This window comes from Centroberyx gerrardi, chromosome 7 (genome assembly GCF_048128805.1).
Source record: "Centroberyx gerrardi isolate f3 chromosome 7, fCenGer3.hap1.cur.20231027, whole genome shotgun sequence".
NCBI classification, from domain to species: Eukaryota; Metazoa; Chordata; class Actinopteri; order Beryciformes; family Berycidae; genus Centroberyx; species Centroberyx gerrardi.
Window position 1 is genome coordinate 30,517,254 of NC_136003.1, and position 21,561 is coordinate 30,538,814.

The 21,561-nt window shown below is 45.4% G+C and overlaps 1 protein-coding gene and 1 non-coding gene across 2 annotated transcripts in view; both read right to left on the minus strand.

Annotated features, from left to right (window-relative positions):
- Positions 1–20,215, minus strand: part of fbxl19 (F-box and leucine rich repeat protein 19) — a 26,032-nt gene extending 5,817 nt beyond the window's left edge. Inside the window, exons 1-7 of the mRNA XM_078284826.1 lie at positions 19,838–20,215; positions 17,037–17,237; positions 10,515–10,658; positions 6,626–6,712; positions 5,100–5,282; positions 4,394–4,426; positions 1,561–2,909 (exon numbers count right to left, since the gene is read on the minus strand). Coding sequence (XP_078140952.1) covers positions 1,561–2,909; positions 4,394–4,426; positions 5,100–5,282; positions 6,626–6,712; positions 10,515–10,658; positions 17,037–17,222 — 1,982 coding nt within the window. The 5' untranslated portion in view covers positions 17,223–17,237; positions 19,838–20,215. The remainder of the gene's footprint in view (positions 1–1,560; positions 2,910–4,393; positions 4,427–5,099; positions 5,283–6,625; positions 6,713–10,514; positions 10,659–17,036; positions 17,238–19,837) is intronic.
- On the minus strand, positions 18,147–18,253 carry LOC139910847 (U6 spliceosomal RNA). The gene has a single exon (XR_011784586.2). It is a non-coding gene; the product is annotated as a U6 spliceosomal RNA (small nuclear RNA).
- Positions 20,216–21,561: the final 1,346 nt, after the last annotated feature.

Genomic DNA, 21,561 nt, shown 5'->3' on the forward strand with positions numbered 1-21,561 from the left:
GTCTTAAAGTAAGAATCTGCAACGTTTTCATATAAATAAATGTCTGTTTTGCTACTGTTGTCGACTGCTATAACTCAACAGTGATCCAACCTAAATCCAGTTCATAAATCTTCTCCACTGTCTGTTCTAAACAGCCGGTGCCTGGTAGCTCTTTCCCGGGAAAAATCCTCTGCCGCACAGGAAGTGATGTGTTTTAAGTTTCCGGTTTGTTTGGAATAAACAGAAGAAGAAGAACTGGGTAGTTAGCATGAGCAGCGATAGCCACCATGGCTGAACAGAAAGAGAGCAACTCAAACTGCAGCAACAGAAAATCCAAGCTCCGCCCACACTGTTTGATTGACAGGTGATCTGTGGGAAGTGCAGAGCAGAAACACCACAGTGAGGCTGAGTGACAAAGATGTGCCTGTTATTGTGGTAGTATTATGGGTTGTTTTTAGTCATTTGTGCCCAGAATCTAACTGCCCCTCTGGGATAAATAAAGTTTAGTGAATTGAACTGATTAAATAAGTAAACAAATAAAAACAGGCTCTTGCGGCTTACCACTTTAAATCTTTTAACCATATCTATAAAAAACAAACAGAGCGTCCCACAGCAACAGCAGTCACAGCGACTCCTTTCACTGTGGTTGAAAATAGAGCTGCAACCAACCACTATTTTCATTATCGATTATTTTTTCAATCAATCGATTAATCATTTAGTCTAGAAAATGTCAAAAATGATGTCACCAGAGACCAAAGTGATTCTTCAAATTGGTTACTCAGTCTGGCCAGCAGCCAAACGTATGAAGTGGAGAAAAAGCAGCAAGTCTTGGCAATTGTGGAGCTTCAACCCACAAATGTTTGGTATTTTTGAATTGACAAAAATTATAATTAATTGATTTTACATCGATCCACTTTAACAAGATGTTAATGTAAGATGCAACAACTGCAATAAAATAATTTGTTCCACGAATCACTGAGACTAGGAATAATGACTAATAGTGATTATATTGTGGTCACAATATCCAGGAAAATAAGCATCTTTATCACTGTGCAGCCCTAATCAAATGTTTTCCCATGTTCCCTTGGGAGATCAGCAAGACAAAATATTCCCCACACTTCCTACTGGTTATTACCACTAGGAGGCTGAAGTGAACGGGTTTTCCCAGCTGGTATTCAAAGTCACAATGAAACAGCATTTTGAGAGCATCTTGCTTCTTCAGTGTGATGTATTTCCTGTTGAAACAGGATGTTGGGGCGGGACTTCGGGATCATTCAAAAGCGTAAACCAATGGGAGATCAGTTAGGGAGAGAGAGGTGGTTTTGTTTGATGGGAGGGGCGGAGGGGTGGGACTGTTCAAAAATCTGTGATGTTTTATTAGTTGGGAGTTTTTATTTATTTATCCTGGTACAGCATGAGGTCACTATTAAAGATACACTGTTTTCCAAAGTAAAAGCACCGGGATTTTGATAGAAAAAATACAAGAAAATACAAATCTTGTAAATTTTGGGGGGATTTATTGCTAAATAGTTGTATATTATGGCGTGGGAAATTAAAGTGAACAAGTGATTTTTGTCTCACCAGCGGCTCCATGTGCGACAGACTCTCATGCAGACGCACAGCTCCCTCTGGCTGAGGGACTGGAAGACCCGCAGCCAGACGTCCCGGGTCATGATGTGGGAGGAGCCCGAGTCCAGCGGCAGGCAGCTGGGCTCGGGGCAGGCGGGCGGCGGACGGACCAAATGTCTCTCCATCTGGACGGGCCGGGGGGGCGAGGGCACGGCGGGCGGGCTGCGCTTCATCATCTGCGAGCGCGGGGCGAGGCGGGACGGTTGGGAGCGGGGCGAGGCCGCCATGGCCGACATCAGGAGCCCGCCCCCTCCCGGGCCGCCCCCGCCCCCGTTGGAGGTGGGGATGGACGAGGAAGAGGAGGAGGAGGAGGAGAGGGTGAGGCTGTTGTTGTTCCGGGAGCCGGCGGACGTCTGGCTGTTCTTGCTGTTGCTGCGGATCTTGTTGCCGCGGCTCCCGCTGCCCTTGGTCCCGCCTCCTCCCCCACCGTGTCTGTGATTGGACAACACACCGCTGGCGTTCTCCTTCTCCCCGCCCTCCCTCCCTCCTCCTCCGCCTCCCCGAGTCCGTCCGTTGCGCGCCTCCTGCCCGTTGCTGCGCTGCTTCCCCGTGAAGCCGTCCGAGTGGCCCGAGGACGGAGGCGTCTGATTGGAGGAGAGAGGGGAGGGCGGGGGCAGGGAGGAGGAGTTCTTCCTGGTCCTGTCTGTCGTCTGCGTCTCCTCCTCCTCTCCGTCCATCAGCCCTCCCTTCCTGCCTCGCTGCTGCAGCCCCCCCTCTCCCGCTCCTCTCCGCCGGGCCTTGTCCGCCGTGCCTCCTCCCTGCTCCTCCTCCCGCTCCCTGTCCTCCTCCTCCCCCCTGCCCCCCTCCCCCTCCGACTCCTCGCTGGCGCTGAAGCCCAGCTCAGCCAGCCGCCGCTCTCTCTCCCTCTCTCTCTCCCGCTCGGTGCGGCTGCGCTCGCGCTCCGCCCGCCCCCCGCTGCTGTTACCGTAGACGACGGGAGGAGGCGGGGCCGGGGAGGAGGACGAAGGGGAGGAGCCTCCTCCCCCTCCTCCCCCCGGCTCCCGCGAGGAGTCGTCCGAGTCGGACTCGGAGTCGGACTCGGAGCTGGAGGAGCTGGAGGACGACGACTCCGGGAGACGCTCCAGCAGCTGGCACATCCTCTTGAAGCGCTCCAGTTTCTCTCGGTGGTGGGAGCGCTGGTCGGCGCTCGACGTCCCCCCCGCTCCTCCTCCGCCTCCTCCTCCGGCCTGGGACGAAGAGGAGGAGGAGGAAGACGAGGAGCCCTGCCCCCCTCCACCTCCTCCTCCACCGCCACCTGAGGAGTTGGGACCGTTAGACTCTGACGCCTCCTGCTTGGGTTTCTGGTAAAGAGAGAAAGAAAAAGCAAAAATCAGGGATTTCATCAAACTGGTTCTAATGCCTCTGAAACAATAATGAACACACAGATATGACTCATCTCTGTACGCTACGTTCATCTGTACATGCCAACAATACACATTTGCACATCTGGACTAATTTCTGCATATATTTACACTACCTGCTCTGGACATAGGCTATTTCTGTACATCTGCTAATGATAATGTCTATAACTTACTATGCATGTTTGCACATCTGGACACATTCCTGTCTGTGTATTTGCTCTCACATCTGTACACGTCACCTGCTAATGTGAACAGCTAGTGATGCACACTTGCGCGCTGTATCTCTGTTTATCTGCTGTAATTGGATGATGTATCGTATCTGTACTATCTTCATCGCTCTCCATTTGTCTTCTTCTTGTTTCTCTGCTGCGGCGACAGCCCGGTCGCCCCGCGGGGATCATAAAAGTTTCATCTGATCTAATTGACGTGCATCATTTGACACTGCTAATTTGCCGCTTCTCTGGTGCACTGCAGGCAGCCGATCTGAAGCGTCAGCATCTGCATTCCTGCACGGCGACAGGTAACGTTACTACTGTATATCCTGTTTTCTTTACGATAACAGAGAAGCCGCTCGGCGTCGCTCCTCTGCAGCCAGACCGCAGACGGCGCTGATGCTTTGTCCATCGATCTACACATTTGTACGCTACTAGCTAAATTATCTGCTTAGTTTGCAGTCGCTGCCTGACATTTTTTTCTCCTTTTGCCTTGAAACAGGTCAGCGGTCAATGCAAACCCAGACACATTACAAGAAGAGCGGTTTTGGTCTGTTTTTTTTCTTTCAGTTGTGTATTCTTTAGAATAGATTCAACTTTATTGTCCCAAGTCAGTCTCAAGTGTTGAGGCACAAGTCTCAAGTCAAGTCCCAAGTCTAAAAGTAGATTACCAAGTCATTAATGTCAACAAATCAAGAGTCCAGTATCAATTTAATATCTAAAATAAAACTAAATATCTAGGACTTTTCAATGCAATATGGTTTTAATAGGATAAAAACTTGGTAAGAGCATCATGAGTTTGATTTCTATAATCAGTTTCAACTTCAATAAATTCAATCATTCCATACAAATTCAGAAAACAGAATTTAAATTCAGTCGTCTGCTGGAACAAATCTCATCACTTTCAATCTGAGTCATTTACACAAACACAAGATCTCAAGTCAAGACTTTAGAAACCTTTTCAAGTCATCAGAGTACAAGTCAGAGTCAAGTCCCAAGTCACCAGAACCCAAGTCAAGTCAAGTCTCAAGTCTTCTCTTCATGCATCAAGTCAAGTCTCACACAATTTAAACTGCTTTCAGGTGATGCAGAACTTTCACACGCCAAATAATCCAGCTGTGACTACACAACACTAGCTTTCAAAAAAAATGTTCCAAGCGGTTCTTTGCTTTTGCTTCAAATGCACGAACTTTAAGTTGAAACGTGACGTACCTTTTTGAGGCGTTTTTCATGGGCGCCCTTCATCTGGGAGGGGAACGGGAGGCGGGGGGAGACAGACAGTTAGTGCTGGATCACGTTCTCAACATACAACAAAATCAAAACATGCCAGTGGTTGCATCCGTGTGCCATGAGAGACACAAATCTGCAGGTTTTCATTCCAAACAAACAGTACAGCAGGTTGACTGTCAGTACTGTCAGTGAAGTTAACTGGTTTGAACTGGCTGGCAGAGTCAGTATCACCTTTTAAATCTCTTCTTAAAACATACTTTTATCATAATTTATTTTATAACCTTTGACTTTTATTCATTTTTCATCTCTGTTATATCATCCCATGTGTTGTCATCCCTATGGCTGGATCTATTTATCTTACCTTTTGTTTATTTATTGTTTTTATTATCCATATCATCATCATCATCATTATTATTGACATGACATTATCATTATTACTATTGATCTGTCCTGTCTTTTATCTCTCTTGATTGTGAAGCACTTTGTAACTTTGTTTTGAAATATAAAAACTATATAAATAAAGATTATTATTATTATTCTAACTGGCACAGAGCCGCCCACCAGTGAAACTGTGGCACAGAACACCATCTCACTGTGGTTACCATATAAAACCATGAAAAGAGAAGAAGGAGACATGAAACTCCTCTTCTTCTTTCAAACATAAACCCCGTCTCTCCTTCCTCTCTACCTTCTTCTTGGGCCCGCTGTCCTGCGGCAGCTCCTTCTCCTTCTTCCTCTTGTGTCCCTCCGTCCGCCCTCCGTCCTCCAGGGAGGGCGGGGCTTTCTTCTTGGGCGGCGGGTCGTCCGTCAGCTTCCAGCGGCCCACCTCCCCGTTGTCCAGCCGCCGCTTCCCCGAACCGTCCGCCTGGTCCTGGACACACACACACACACACACACACAGGGAAGACACACTCACACTTGTAACAGCTGAACCAGAGGTGAGATGTGGCAGCATGATGCGTTTACAGTACTCCGCTTTTCTCAAACAGCCAGCGCCTTTTTTTTTGTTTTTTCTTTTTTTTTACATGAAAGCTGATGGGAGCGGCCACAAGGCGGACGGGAAGCAGCTGCATTGGAAAAACACATCGTCTGGATTCACTTTAGCTACAGCTGAGCGCTTTCTTCTGTTGTGATCAAGAGTTTTTATTGGTTTTCATATGAAAATAAGACAGCAAATCATAAACTGTCACTAGTAATAATAGGGGGGTGGATGGGGAAAAAGGGAGGAGGGATGTAGCAGTATAATTTGAATGTTGCATGAAGTTATTAGATTGCTACACTAAGTAAGTCACCTTTAATCAGTATAAAATAAATAAATAAAATCAGAAATGTTAGGAGACATTATGGACTTAGGAGACTTCCATGCTTCCACTGTAGCTGGTTTGTCTTTGTTTAGCCTGGCAGCCGTACATCCAAAAGCACTTTCTGAGGAGAGTTAAACTTTTTGACTTTTTCGACTACTTTTCTGTGAGCTGACCAATCACAACGAAGAAGAGGCGGGGCCCACCGCACACAGGCAGATGACAGTTTAGAACAGCAACAACCAGAATGAGAATGGACAAACGTAGCATTAGAAAAGTTGGTATAGAAGTTGTTCCTGTGATCATGAAGAGTCTGTATGGAGCACAATGGCTGCTGTACTTTTTACTGATAGTGTTTGTGCAGCAGCAGTTCCTCTAAAGTCCACTAGAGTCCGGCTCCAAAAAGACTCCAAACCAACAAACTCCATGAAGTCAATGGACCACAACCCAACTTCTGATAAAAATATTAAGTCAATACATTTTTTTCGACAAGAGGTTTTGGTCTCAGTAGCTAATTTCACTTCTTCTGATGTGTGTCCTTATGGAGATTTTCAAAATATCTAAAACGGGGTTGTTTTCCTAGTGATTGACAGCTCATCGACTCTGACCCCCGGCCCACAGCTCCCATCAGCCCCGGCTCTGACCCCCGGGCCCACAGCTCCCATCAGCCCCGGCTCTGACCCCCGGGCCCACAGCTCCCATCAGCCCCGGCTCTGACCCCCGGGCCCACAGCTCCCATCAGCCCCGGCTCTGACCCCCGGGCCCACAGCTCCCATCAGCCCCCGGCTCTGACCCCCGGGCCCACAGCTCCCATCAGCCCCTGGCTCTGACCCCCGGCCCACAGCTCCCATCAGCCCCTGGCTCTGACCCCCGGGCCCACAGCTCCCATCAGCCCCGGCGGCCCGGCTCTCACCTTACTGGTCTTGCCCTCCTTGTGGCACTTGGGACACTCCCAGCAGTTCGGGATCTCATCGTTGATGATGCCTTCTGCTTTACCCATCTGGGGAGGCAACACAGCAATAATATATTAACACACACACACACACACACACACACTTATCTCTCTATGGATTTATTACACATTTTCTCTCTCTCACAATGACAATAATCAGAGAGAAACTTCTCATTATTACAACAACAGCACTTCCTCAACAGAGACTCTGTCGCTGCAGCAAACAACAGAGAAAGTTCCCACACTGTTAAAGTAAAAGTATGCAGACTGACAGAGAACAGACAGAGAGGGGAGGGAAACTAGAAGTTAGTAGAACTAACAATAGCACCGGTGTGAGAAAGAGACAACCAATCGTCTCCATCACAGTCTCATTTGTTTACAGTAATTAAACCAAGGTATCACAGTTCACTTGACAATGAGATATTCATGTTTAAAAATGCTACACATAGCACCTTTAATAGATGTTACAAAATCCTGCTGGAGTCGGCTTCTATCTCTTCATAAAAAGAATAATTTATGAAACTATGGGCTGGAACAGCTGTTTCTGTCTGTCATCTATCTATCATCTCTCTATCCATCCATCCATTCAACCATCTATCCATCCATCCATTCAACCATCTATCCATCCATCCATCCATTTCCATATCCAACCATCCATTTATCTGTCTATCAGTATCACTCAGATACACTGAACAAAAATATAAACGCAACATGCAACCAGCTTCAAGATTTTAAATGATGAGAAGGAGAAATGTTCATAAACAGATGATGTAAACAAAGTTGTGCACAAGATTTGAGAGAAATAAGCTTTTCGTGAAAAGTTAATGGGATATTTTAACTCATTAAACACGGGACCAAAACTTTACATGTTGCATTCATATTTTTGTTCAGTATATTTACAGTTTCCATTGTAATGAATAGAAATCTCACTAGACTAGAGGAGTACAGGTGTTGATTAAGGTTTCCAAACCTTGTATTCCTACAATAAAAACTCTTTTCCCTCCTACTTGTGTGTGTTTCAGTCAAAACATTTTATTGGCACCACAGAGACACTCTCTCTTTAATTTTATTCCATTTTTATTTATATCCTTCATTACTATTCTCTTTGTTCTCCAACCTACACCTTTATTTTTTGCTGCTGCAATGACCCAATTTCCCCTCGGGGATCAAAAAAAAAGTTTGTCTTCATCTTTATCTTTTATCCTTATTGGTGCCGAGGAAAGCGACTGAGCGTGTGTTCAGAAAGGCAGATGGCATGAGCAAATGTTGCAGAGATTATTTATTTTTACGCGCCTTCGTTCAACATGGAAAGGAATCGAAACAAGAGCAGACTGTGTATTCATGCTGATGACATGCAGACCTCATTAATATAGTAATTAATAGCATTTGAATGTGATGTCAGCTCTCTGGCTCCCTCCGCCTTCGTCTCTTCCGTGGAGAACACAGAGCGTGAGGAAACTTGGCTCGCTAGTTAACATTAGGAACTGAACCATTAGAAAACACAGCTTGCAATATATCACATACACACTCATGCCACGTTTATGTCATGTCGGATTTACCGTAAATACACGGAAATAAACGGCCGACTGGGAAAAAACATTCATGTCAGCCTTCTAGTGGCAATTACAACTAGGATATGGGATTTTTTGGCACACTAATACATTCAACTCTTCTTACAAAAGGCGAGTAATATCTGCCGCATTTTGTTTATGGTTGATTTTAAGTTTGTAAATAAAAAATATTTTAGGCCGTGGGCGTTTCAAAGAGAGAAACACGTGAACGCTTCCAAGTCGTAGAACAAGATGTCGTCCTGTTCCTCCGCTTCGTCCAATATGACGTCACCATGACAACAGAAGCACTGCTTATACAACGATTTGCGTTACAATTTGTGTTACCTAACAATCAGAGGATTTAGCAACATATATATATATATATATATTGCTGTACATCTATGTAATGTGGCAGTCCATGCACACTAATTGAGACAAACTGGAGATGAAACAGCAGGTAAATTTCATTTGAAGACGAGAAGACTGTTGTGGCAGTTTTGTGAGAATACTTAGCTACGGTGTAAATATTCAGTTTCACGATGCAACTTATCTAATTAATAAAAGGAAGGATGCTTTCATTAAACAGATACTGCTCAATAAGAAAGATTCCTCAACCGGCTCGCTCGCTCTGCGTTGGTCCGGCTCGACTTCTGTGAACTGCAAACACCTTTTAACCTGTGAATCTAACGGTCAACACAGCAAGAAACCACCAGCAGCTCTGCATCAGCATGACGAAGACGCTGCATCTTTCACCTTCAATCTGCTTTAATTGTGTTATTATCTACATCTTATTCTTCGCTGCTGCAATGACCCAATTTCTCCTCGGGATCATTAAATTTTCATCTATTAAATTTTCATCAAAAATGTAAATTCCCAGAATCTGCATCCATTTCCGTTCGTTGTATTTTTAGAAGGTCGGCGGTACGCAGGCGTAGCGGTAACGAAGAGCGTGTTGTGGGGAAACATGCAACGTCACGTCAGCTGCATGGAGTCAGAGGCACGCTGACATATGCTGAGTGTGCACATACGTGGCCTGCACAGTCGCAACGCTTACAGAAACACACACACACACACACACACACACACACACAGACACACTTGGCCCCACCTTGAGACAGCTGGGGTGGACAATCTTGGCACAGATGGTACATGCCATAAGACACACACACACACACACACACACACACACCCTAACACAGGGCGTCTCGAACATTTCCATGTCATGTACCCACACACAGACCCACACAGGCCACAGCGACCTGCATATGGGAAGATTTGTATTCCTGCTGTAGTGTTGAACTTAGAGCTGGGAGATGTTGACAAAATCAAATATCACAATATTTTAGACCGAATAACTCGATAATGTGACGATATTTTGGGGGAATGAGTATTTGTGCTTTCATAAGATATTTACACACAATAAAATTTTGAAAATGAGTAATGATCATTAGTAATCAGTAAGAAGTTCAGAAGATTTTATCACTTTACTGGGTGCTAAAGCTAATGCTAGCTTGCTGATGACGTTGATTCTACGCTGCTGAACGCAGAGTTCACGCAGCCCTTCAGAATAAAAGTCTTTTGACAATATACCAAACCCTGTGAGAGAGAAGGAGTGTGCATGATACTTTGCGGGGTAAGAAGCGAGTTCTGAATGACAGTAAAGTTTATATTTTACTCGTTTCTTAACCTTGTCTTTCAGATGCTAGTAATGGCATGTACAAGTCAACGCCATCTAGCGTCCCTTTGGGGCTAGGCGACCCCCCGGACCCTCCTCAAGGACCTCCTGGTGGTCCTTGGACCCCGCTTTGAGAACCACTGCCCTGCCCTAATAAATCTACACATATAAACACCTCCAAACACACATACACTACCAGTCAAAAGTTTGGACACACACATTTTTCTTTATTTTTACTATTTTACACATTTTAGAATAATAGTAAAGACATCAAAACTATGAAATAACACAAATGGAATTATGCAGGGACCAAAAAAAGTGTTAAACAAATCAAAACTATCTTATATTTTAGATTCTTTAAAAGTAGCCGCCCTTTGCCTTGATGGAAAGGCAAAGGCTTTGGAAAGAAATTCATACATAGGATCAACTTCACTATTTATATTTGTCTAAGAAACTAATTTCAAGCATTTAAGCAGAAGCCTTTAGATCAGAATGGCTTTAAGAGAATGAAAAACACAGAACATTCAGTCAGGTGGGTCCAGACTTTTGACTGGTAGTGTAGACACAATTTGAGATGGCTGACACACACATACACACACACACACACACACACACACAAACGCACCTTGAGGCAGCTGGGGTGGATGATTTCGTTGCAGATGGTACACTCCATGAGGGAGAGGCTGAACTTCTCGTCCTCTGAGTCCACCGTGTCCTCCTTCCCCGCCTCGCCGCACGCAAAACACACCGCCGTGTGGGGCAACACCGGCTGCAGAGAGACACATGAAATATAAGAAAAATTAACAAATCAAAACACACCAATACTCGCGAAATATTAGAAACCCCCAGCTCTCTCCACGAGGATCTCATTTCAGTGGGAGGAGCGAGAGGAGAGCGTTAATGTACAGTCAGGTTCATCTGAAATTTGTCTTCGCTGATTTAGAGCTCAGTGGGCAGAGCGGGGCGCTCGCACTGCCAGGTTCATTAGGGGTTCAGTTCCCGCTGGGACGTTCAGGCGCGGGCCTGTTCCTCCAACCGTGAGGCTGCAGATGCTCCTGCACCGTCGCTTAACATCCACTTTCACTCTGCATCATCATTCATCACGGTGGAAGCTTTCCCTTCTAATGTGGACTCAAAAAACAGTATCAGATTTACAGTGAGGAGCCTGATCATGGGGAGGCACAGATAATAATGTATATAGCATAATTTTAGATATCACCATTAATAAACCTCTATTTCTCTATAATAAATAGAGAAATAGAGTGTCCGCTGTAGTTGAAAACAGTCAAGATGTTGTTTTCTCTGGGTATTTTTGAGTGTATTTTTTCTGTATATGGGTTTTGCTTCCTTTTAGTACATTTATATATGTGTTTATGTGTAAAATAGAGGAAAAAAAAGAACAGTCAAGATGTTTATGTAAGATGTAAAAAATGCTGTAAAATAATTTTGTTTTCCGTATCATGGAGATCAATTATAATCATCATGATACACAAAGAAGTAGCTGTTTAGGCTGCAATCACAATTACAGCTGGTTGTCTTTGGTCCAAACCACAGTGGAAAAGTAGATTTTTGTATTTGGTTTGTTTACGTTGACACACCGACCAACTGCAAGCCAACAAGAGCTTGTAAACAAAAGTCACATGACTCACAAGCAGCTCGTTTATTGGTCAGCGTTTTGGTGACCTGTCATCAAAACAAATCTGACTCCAGTTCCTGTAACTTTATCTCAGCATGATGGACTCGTCTGTCTCTTCTTCTGTGGTGTTCATACCAGTTCAGAACACATGAAGAAACAGCTGAATATGAGCATCAGTCCAGACTTCATTTTGCTCTGCTAGGCTTTCCAAGCATGAGGAACCGCATCCGTCTCCTTCTACCCATAATCCCTTGCGTTTCGTTCTCTTGTTAGAGGACTGAGACTCTCGGTGCCGTTGCTTTGGTGCCACCAGAGTTCAAAGGTCATCGTTCTCACCTGGAGAAACCCACTGAACTAAAGGAGGAAACGCTGCAGAGTTCAGATAAACCGCTTTAAACATGCTTGGTGTGAACGCAGCCTAACTTCTTCTCATTTCTCAGACGCTCTGGGTATTCGACCCGGCGACCTCTCTGACCTTTTAGTCTGCCGCTGCCCCGTCTGAAAACTGATCTGTCCAGAGTCCAGTGTGTGTGTGTGTGTGTGTGTGTGTGTGTGTGTGTGTGTGTGTGTCTGTCTGTCTGTGACTCAGCTGAACCCAGGAACTAACGTGAGACTCTTCTTCAGCAGGAAACGGGAGAAGTGATGACTCAGGGGAATCTGAACCACACACACACAAACACAAGAGCTGCATCCACACACACACACACACACACACAGCGGGTTTAGTGATAGTACTATTACTAATAGAGTGTGTGTTTTCTGTTTCCAGCTCTGTATTAGTGGCAGCTGCTGTCTCTCCCAGATTTAGAAATGTGGTCAGAATGAGACTGAAACTCCACAAGTGATATGAATCAGGAGAAAGTGAAGATAAAAACAGACACCTGCTCTTCCTCATCCTCCTCTTCCTCTTCCTCATCCTGCTTCTGGGAACATAAGAGAAACTTAAACCTCATCATTATCATCATCATCCTTCTCCTCTCCTCCCTCTTCCTCCTCCTCCTCCTTCTGGGAAGCCTCATTGTAACAAACAGCACCTCCTCCACCTTTCCTGCTTCCTCCTCCTCCTCCCAGAAACACAGGAGGGGTTTCTCCTCCTCCCTCCTCCACCCTCTTCCTCCCTCCTCCTCCTCCCTCCTCCGCCTCCTGAAACCTGCATCCTCTCCTCCTCTCCATCACTGCTCTCCTCCCTTCTCTTCCTATAAGCAGGAATCAGGAATCCTACTTCCATCCTCCTCCTGTAAGCCTACACCTCCCTCGCTTCTCCTCCTCCTCCTCCTCCTCCTCCTCCCCCTTGGGGATCGCAGAAACTAACAGAAACCAATGCTTCCTCATCTTCCTCGTATTTCTGGAACGTACACCACCTCCTCCTCCTCCTCCTCCTCTTAATCCCCCCCCCATCCTCCTGTAAGCACAAGAAACCTACATGCCCTCCTTTTCCCCCTCCTACCACTCATCCTCTCATACCTCCTCATCCTTATCTTCCCTCCTCCTCCTCATCCCCAACCTCCTTTTTCTGGAACCACACAAGCAACCCCCCTCCCCTCCCACACACACACACACACACACACACACACACACACACACACACACACACACACACACACCCAAAGGCTTTTGATTAGGTTTTTAGAAAGAAGATGTGAGTAACAGAAGAAAGACTGGTTCACTGTATCTCTCTCTCTCTCTGTGTGTGTGTGTGTGTGTGTGTGTGTGTGTGTGTGTGTGTGTGTGTGTTGGTTTGTGAGCGCATCCCTGTGAAACCACAGTGATGGATCAAAGCCAACTCTCTCTCTCTCTCTCTCTCTTTCTCTCACTCACTCACACACACACACAGCGCCAGAAACCATCTCCGGTTGCCACGGAAACCCAGCATCGTCGCCTGCTGGGCTCCAGCTCTCGGTTGATGCTATTTGAAGCATCGACACAATCACACCTTCAGTCTTTCAAGAAGACATTCTGAGTGTGTGCGAGTGTGTGAGTGTGTGTATGTATGTATGTATGTGTGTGTGTGTGTGTGTGTGTGTGTGTGTGTCAGCTTCCATGCAGAGTGCTCCTATTCAGCCGGACTAATAGCTAGCTAATCTTTTCCTTTCTCTGACTGCGTTTTCTAACCATCACTACACTGCCAGTGAACAGCCTTGTCCTCTTTGTGTGTGTGTGTGTGTGTGTGTGTGTGTGTGTGTGTGTGTGTGTGTGTGTGTGTGTGTCCAACCTATCAGTGGGTGTACCAGGAGATTATGCCAGCATATAAATCTATGCTCTGTGTGTGTGTACGTGTGGTAACGACATATCAGTGTGTGTGTTAACATGTCATTGAGCGTACCAGGAAATGCCAGCATACAACTCTGTGCTCTGTATGAGTGTGTGTGTGTGTGTGTGTGTGTGTGTGTGTGTGTGTGTGTGTGTGTGTCCTCAACATGTTACTAAGTGAACCAGAGGACAGCACTGTCGCTGTGTGAAAAGTTTCCCATGATTCACGTTGTCTTTGCCTGAACTGAGGCTTTTCGGCATCTTTCAGCGGCTGAGTGAGTTTCGTGACCCCAGAGCTCATGAAAAACATTTTAAAGCCGTTGCATAATTAAAAAAAAAAAAAAAACACAAAATAAGTCAATTTAAAAAGGGACAGGCATGCAGCGCGAGAGAGAGAGAGAGCGAGAGCAAGAGAGAGTGAGAGTGAGAGAAAGAAAGAAACATTTTATTGAGAGAAGAAATACTGTTTCAGCTGTGTGAGCTTTCTCAGGTCCAGTGTCTTAATTTGTTAGTAATCTTGTGTTTTGGATGGTTAAATTTAAGCCTCTGTGGCAAGTAAAATAGTGAAAGTGGCTGGTGCATTCTGGGATGCACCAGCCACTGTGGCCTTCACCGTCACGCCTGGTGTCTCAGCTGAGCGAAAGAGACCAAAACATCGTTGTTAGTCTGTTCTTTAGCCGTCAGTCTGTTCTTTAGCCAAACCTATGAAACTAACAGAGACAGAGAGTAGATTCCAAACCCTACAGACATGTTTACAGGGTCAAGAAATCAATTTAATGTAAAGTTTAAGAATTCTGTCTTTGGGTGTAACGGCAAGTTGGAGAATCGTCCAACATTGGTGGAGGTTTCTGCTCTCTGGCTGCCTTCAGGTTTCATCTGTGTGACACTTTATTAAATCCTTGTAGGGAAATTTCTCTTTTCACGTGGGAGGTCAGAGGTCAGCTATAGCTAACAGCTGGTAGGGATTCAGTGTCTTGCTCAAGGACACTTCAGCAGGTTGGATGCTCACAGTTTAAAGGTTTTGGGGCTAACTGCAAGTACGAGTCAGCGAGTGTGTCTGCAGGCAACAAAGACCTGACACTAGGGCTGCACGATATTGGAAAAAACTGACATTGCAATATTTTTTTTTTTCTGCGATATATATTGCGATATGAAAAAATACAGGAATTTTCACCAAATGACTTGAATAGCTCTATCAAGCCTTGCCCCTTTAAGAAGGTGGCCTTGTGGGTGACGTAGTAGGAAGTGAGTGTGTTTTTAGCCGCAGCCAGAGTGAGTTGCAGGATGCTAAGTGAGTAAAGTTACCATAGTTAGCGGGAAAAGAGCTTAGAGCGTCACCGAGAGGCCGTGCGTTATGTTCGCTGCTGTACCGAAATAAAGTGCCAGTTCTCCACTGCAGAGTCGGTCCGGACTCTTAGTAAAAAGCTTGTTACCAGCTACGAGCCAGGCTAAGCTAAAGTAGGCTAGCACAACACCAGAGGCTTCCCAACTACGGTTCGGAGCCGCGAAAGCTGGAAAGGTAACATACGCTACTCTTATAACAAACCCTTAAATCGATGGAGTAAATTATGTTATATCAGACAGACTTCTCTTGTAGATTAGTCATGGAAAATGAGAACCGTGCGAGTTTTCCTTTTGTATCAAGCAGCAAAAAAGCATGACGTGTTTGAGTTAATTTGCCTTACTTGACATCGCACGTCCTGCGATGTGACTATTGCGCATGCGCACATCGCGATGACGATGCTGAAACGATATATCGTGCAGCCCTAACCCGACACCCAACAACGCTCAGCTGTGCAAAGGACTGTATTGGATTTGTCAAAAGAGGAAATACAACGCAAATAAAGTCAGAAACCGTGGCGCTCCCAACTATTTCTCCCTTTCCTGCATCTCATTCTATCCAGTACAACTTCCTCGTGGTAAACTGGGCCAAACTGGTCACAGCACTTTCCTCTGCAGCTGCACCCACAACTGAACACCACACAGTTGAAACACATTTACTTTACTGTCTGTCTGTAGAGTGAAGTATATAGTCTGCTGTCCGTAATATGTCTTGCACTGCCGCTTTACACTCTGTAAGCTCCTGTTGTCCTCATGTGTCTCAGTATGCATTTCTGTTACAATAGTTATTCATATGTGTTTACACCAGCAGCACAGAGGCAAATTCCTCTACAGTTATTGTCCTCGCCGATTAAAGTGCCTCTGATTGTGAGCAGCTCACTCCACGGCTGCAGAGGACTCAATATAAACCAACGTTCAAGTTCAACTCGATTCGCTGTGTGCGCTACTGTGGTTAAAGTCTTGTTGATACATGCAAATGGAGGCCTTTCAACCTAAGTGAGCACTTTGCAATATGTGTGTGTGCTGCGCATGCAAATCTCTTGTTTGAAACTGTCTCGCCGACTGCCTCCATGTGAGCTCAGTGCTCCACACAGCAGATCATATCTCAGGTAAAGATTTATTCGGGATGAACTGTTTACTATTTTGTTAAGAGCACTTCAATCGGCACATTACACGTGTGCCTGCATGCTTCAGCGTGTGTGAGTGTGTGTGTGTGTACCTGCATATGCCATAAGGTGGACACTTCTATACAAAGCGTATTACAGTGTTTACGTTTTTTAGTGGGAATCAAACTCCTAACTCCCAGCAGCGTTCGTGCCTTGCTCTGCCCGTTGAGCTACACAGGACTAATGCATGTGTGTCTTGCTGCATTGCATGTGTCTGTGCTCTTAACATGCGTTCACACTGCAAACAACATGATCAACAAGTCACCAGACGTCCAATCGTTTCCTATAGAGCCGAGCGACCGGGGAATCTGGAAACCAACTTGTCGAGAAAAGTCAGTCACGGCTGAAGGAACAAGTTGATTCCAGTCGTTCAAAGCTTCCCAGCAACTTTTATGCGAAAGACGACAGGAAGAAACGTCTCAAAAACGAAGCGTGGAGAACGGTTACTATTGACCCCATCACTGGGGTCAATAGTGAAATCATTTTATTTGAGGTCTTTTCTGTTTATTTTTGATGAATGCTGCCTAATTAGCGCTTGCCAGCTGGCTATGTCAGAACATTGCAGCGTTATGACAGGTAATACCAGAGCAGCAAAAACTACATGATTTGTCTGTTGAAAACTTTGTAGCCGCAGACCGCTGCAGCCTCTCACACCGCCCACAATCAGTCAGAATAGAGCGAGACACCAACCAAAATGCTCAGTGTGAACCCACAGCTCTGCGTGTGTGTGTGTGTGTGTGTGTGTCCCACTCACCGCGGTGCACTGTCTCAGGAGGCAGGACTGCTTCATCCGGCCGGGCCCTCCGAACTTCTTCATGTCCTTACAGAAGTGACACTCGCCGCACTCGGTCCGCATGCAGGCCTGGCAGCGCCGGCACCGCGTCCTCCTGCGCCTCGCCCCCCCGCCAGCCCCCCCGCCCAGCGCCTTACTGCCCGACATCCCCAAACAAGTCAGCTGCGGAGAGAGGGAGAGAGAGGGAGAGAGAGATAGAGAGAGAGAGAGAGAGCACGCATACATACACACAAACAGAACGTAAACATGCAGAGAGAGAGACCACACACACAAACACACACACAGACAGACAGGGAGAGTGCACACATGTACACACACAGACAGACAGATAGGTGAAAGGTTAATATTGCATACAATAACAAACAAGCAAACCTGCCTACAGCCTTCCTAAGATTCCTATATATCTCTATACACTGGGGAGAAACACTGTATAATGTATAAAGAAGCAGAGGATGGAAGGAGGGGGAGAGCAGAGAATGAGAGAAATAAAAAACAAACACACACACACAGTGAGAGAGACAGACAGGTGGGAGCTGCCAATGCCTGAAATCAAATCACTAGCTGTCTGTCTGGCTGTGCTGTTTTCTGGGATGTTTTTGGTAGAACTCTGGTTCCAGGTTCTGGTTGGAAACCCCAGTCATCACCACCCAGGGCAGGGAGTGAACACCAGCCACCCCGCTGCATGCTGGTCAATTTTGGATGGGGCGAGGAAGTTCCTCTAAAAACACGAGCCACTTTAGCAGTTAACCAGTCAGTACTTCGAAGGTATTTTTTCACTCTAAAAACCAACTGGCTGCAGAAAGTGGCAGGTGAATTTTGGGACTTAACAGCTACTGAGGCCTGCAGACCAAAACAAAAAGAAATAGTTTCCTTCCCTCACCACCTCATTCCCAGTTCCAGCTCTGTCTGCGGCTCAGAGCCTTTATCTGTATTTGCATGATTCATCCTAAACACCGGACCTGTAGTGGCTCTAACTTTTCGGCAGTTAGGCGCCTCTGCTGGTCCGACTCAAAAAACTCCCTTTGATTGCCAAGTGCAATAAATCTAGAGGAGTTTCTCTTGGTGCAGCGGCACATCGAGGAGCGCTTCACAGATTTGCGTGTCAGCCTTTTTTGCATGGGCCATGCTAATCTTCTCTGCATCAGTCCGGGGTTGAAACAGCGCCGTTGTTCCGAGCACAAACGTAGCAGCAGGGTTTCTTTAACTTTTTTTTGCAGCCTGAGACCTGAACTTGTTACGCTGCGTCTCGCCCCGGGGACCCAGATGTAATCCATAGGTTTAGAAACACTGAGGTATAAAGATGATGTCTGGCCCAGGAGAGACTGGTACTTGACATGGATCTAGCATAAACAGCAAGGTAAAATATGACTCTGGGTTGTGTAAATAGTGTAAAGTGTAAATACAACCAAGAAGGACTGGAAACTGAATTTCCTAACCCACTAATGGAAGTAGTTAGTTAAACATGCAGTCCCTGGGTGTGAGTACATATACCTGGGTTTGAATGTGGCTTCACATCTTGGTCTGATAGAATTTAGATGAGAATCAGAGTCACTGAAATCACCAAGTACAGTAAACATACAGGAATTTGTGCTGGTGGTCACAGTGTGCCATGAGCAGATATGAGGACTGATCACAGAACAGCTCTTATAGCTGCAGGGTGGTCAGTGTCCGGTAAGCCCACATAAGGACTGATCTGATACATGCAACAATTCAGTAGTGGGTTAGAAGGGAATATCTCTCCTTCCATCTGTCTGACTGACTGTCCTTCATCCCAGTCTCCTAATTTGTGAGAGGTTGGCAGAGAAAGACAAGGATGGAGCAAGAGAGAGAGAGGGTGACACTGCAGAAAAAAGAAAGATGAAAGTCCCTCACATAAAAACATAATCTAATGAAATCACTACAGCCATTTCCATTCAGCCTGCCTGCCTCCTCCAAGCTGTTTCCAGAAATTAACTAATGCCAAGGGCTGGTAGCTGGTGGGTGTGCTTGGCCACAGTAAGGCTCGTTCCTGCAATTACTAAAACATATCTGATTCATCCAACAGTAATAAAGCATTCATATACAAATTGTCATCACTGTAATAAGAGGGCAAGCTAATAACAGTCGCAGTTTTCTTACAAGTAACCGCAAAAAGCAGTAGAAAGCAGGCAGGCTGCTCAGCCAACTAAGGTGGTGAGCTAACGTTAGGTAGCCCACTGGACTGTGAATGTGTGATCAATTACTCATGTCTCCACATCAACTGGACTGCATTTGGCTTATTAATTATATGGGAACTTTTCATACTGTGCAGATACGTCTGCCCAAATGAAGGCCTATAGCGTAAGATTGGACAGAGGTTACAAAACCATCAAGCTAGCTAACATAAGTTAGCTGGCCAAGAATAATGAAGATGCGCATCTGGCACCACTTGCGAGATAGCTGCTAGCCAGCTAGCTGCTTCACACAAGCTAGCCTATTAATAGTAACCTACATTTAGCTAATGCATGCAAACACAACAATGCTAGCAAGCAGCTATAAACATTAGCTATATCGTTACTCAAATAAACAATCCCACACATCTGAAATAACACACACTATCTGCATCCTCCGTAATCTAACAAGGTACGCTTGCTAACATTAACGTTAGCTGGCTAACTATTCTCCATTCGCCCCTGCAATATGCTTCCTCTTTCATTATTGAGCAGCATCATAAAAAAGCAAAGTGGCAGATGGATGATCGTAAAATCTGTGTGACGGTGGAAAAGCAAAATGCAAGCACTAACCTCTTCGTATCAGGTCGCATACTCCTTGGTCGCTCATTAGAAATAATATTAGCCAGCAGTTAGCCAACGTTAGCTTTGGTTTAGCCAGCTAGCTGTCCGCTTCCTTGTTTCTTTCTCCCTGCCAGGCTGCTGCTCGTAACTCCCCGTGTGAGACACGTTCACATGCGTCCCATGTTGTTGGCTTCACGTATCGGCTAGCTCGCAGGCTAGCCTAGCCTTCAAGCCTATCCACTGTGTATCTAAACGGCTCCAGCACAATGATTGCCAAACTGATCGATAGCGATAAATTGAGGGGCGCAATACTGAGTCGTGCCCATTCACTTGGCTACTCCTTTCTCTGACCCTCTCTCTCTCACTCTCTCTCTCACCCTCTCTCTCTCTCTCGCTCTCTCGCTCTCTCTCTCTCTCTCTCTCTCTCTCACTCACACACACACACACACACACACACACACACACACACACACACACGCACACACACTCTCTCACTCCCTCTCTCTCTGTATCGCAGTCTCACAACGTGTTCTTCCCGTGGGGCTTCAAAACATGTAAAATGGCAAATTGTGACTGAGAGCGTTTCGTTAAAAACAGGTATAATCCTCCGCAGCAGCTAACACCCACTGGCGGATTTCTGGTAATTGCAATAAAAAAAATGGTCAAAATGAAAGAGAAATTATGAGTAGAGCGCTGAGCGTGTCTATTGTTCTCGTTTTCTATTGTGTGGCTCTGTGTTGTGTTGTGTGTTTTCAGATGTGTTGTGTGTCAGCTGGATGACAGCCTCAATACGGCACGGTTAATCCCCCGTATTCATTACATCACATAGGTGACTATCGCTCTCCATTTTTGCCTTGGTAAAAAAAATAAAATAAATAAATAAATATAGTAAATAAAATATGGGGGGCGAAAATATGCACGCCCCTCCTCTGCGATACGTCATGCGCGTCAGATCCAAAGGCATCTTGGGAGTTGTAGTGTTGGCGCTCTGTCGCTCTGTCTGTGATGCATCCGCAATTAGAAAAAAAAATCACTCCCATAACTTGACTATAGAGAGTTTTAATCATACCCAAACTTGGCAGAACCAGACTCACACTCAGTTTATATGGGATGAATCGGTACAGAATGTTTAGTGAAATTTAGTGAAAAATGAGGGTTAGTAAAACAAATTATTAAATTTCAATGTTGGGTGAAATTTAGTGAAATTTCAGGTTTGGGGTTTATATGGGGGGGATTTTGTGAGGTTGAGTCTGGCTCTAGTTCTTATGAGCGTATTCATCTCCATCTTCAAAAAAAAAAAAAGAAAGATTTAAAATGTGTGTGTGTGTCTGTGTCTGTCCTTATGTTGAAAATCAATTTTGTCTAGCTTTACTTTGAAGAGGGACGATTTTATGAGTAGGTTTAGAACTGGTGTTATTAGAAGAATAGTAATAATTGAGTGTGTGCAACATGAGACCCTCTGAGACCCTTTAAATCTGAATATTTGAACGCAATAATGTTTTTATAATGCGTCAAACAATGGCTTATGGTGGGGAACTGGCATCAGTCAAATGCTGGCAAATATTTGGTGGTGGCAGGTAATTTATCTACTGTACTAGCCACTTTGGTGAGGAACCAGCCATGGATTTAAAGTTCCTTTTTCTCTTAAAAAACATTTTGTTTGGTGAAATAGGGAAAATGGCTGGTGACGTCAAGCACAAAAAGTTCGCCACCTTCCCTGTTGACAATATCCA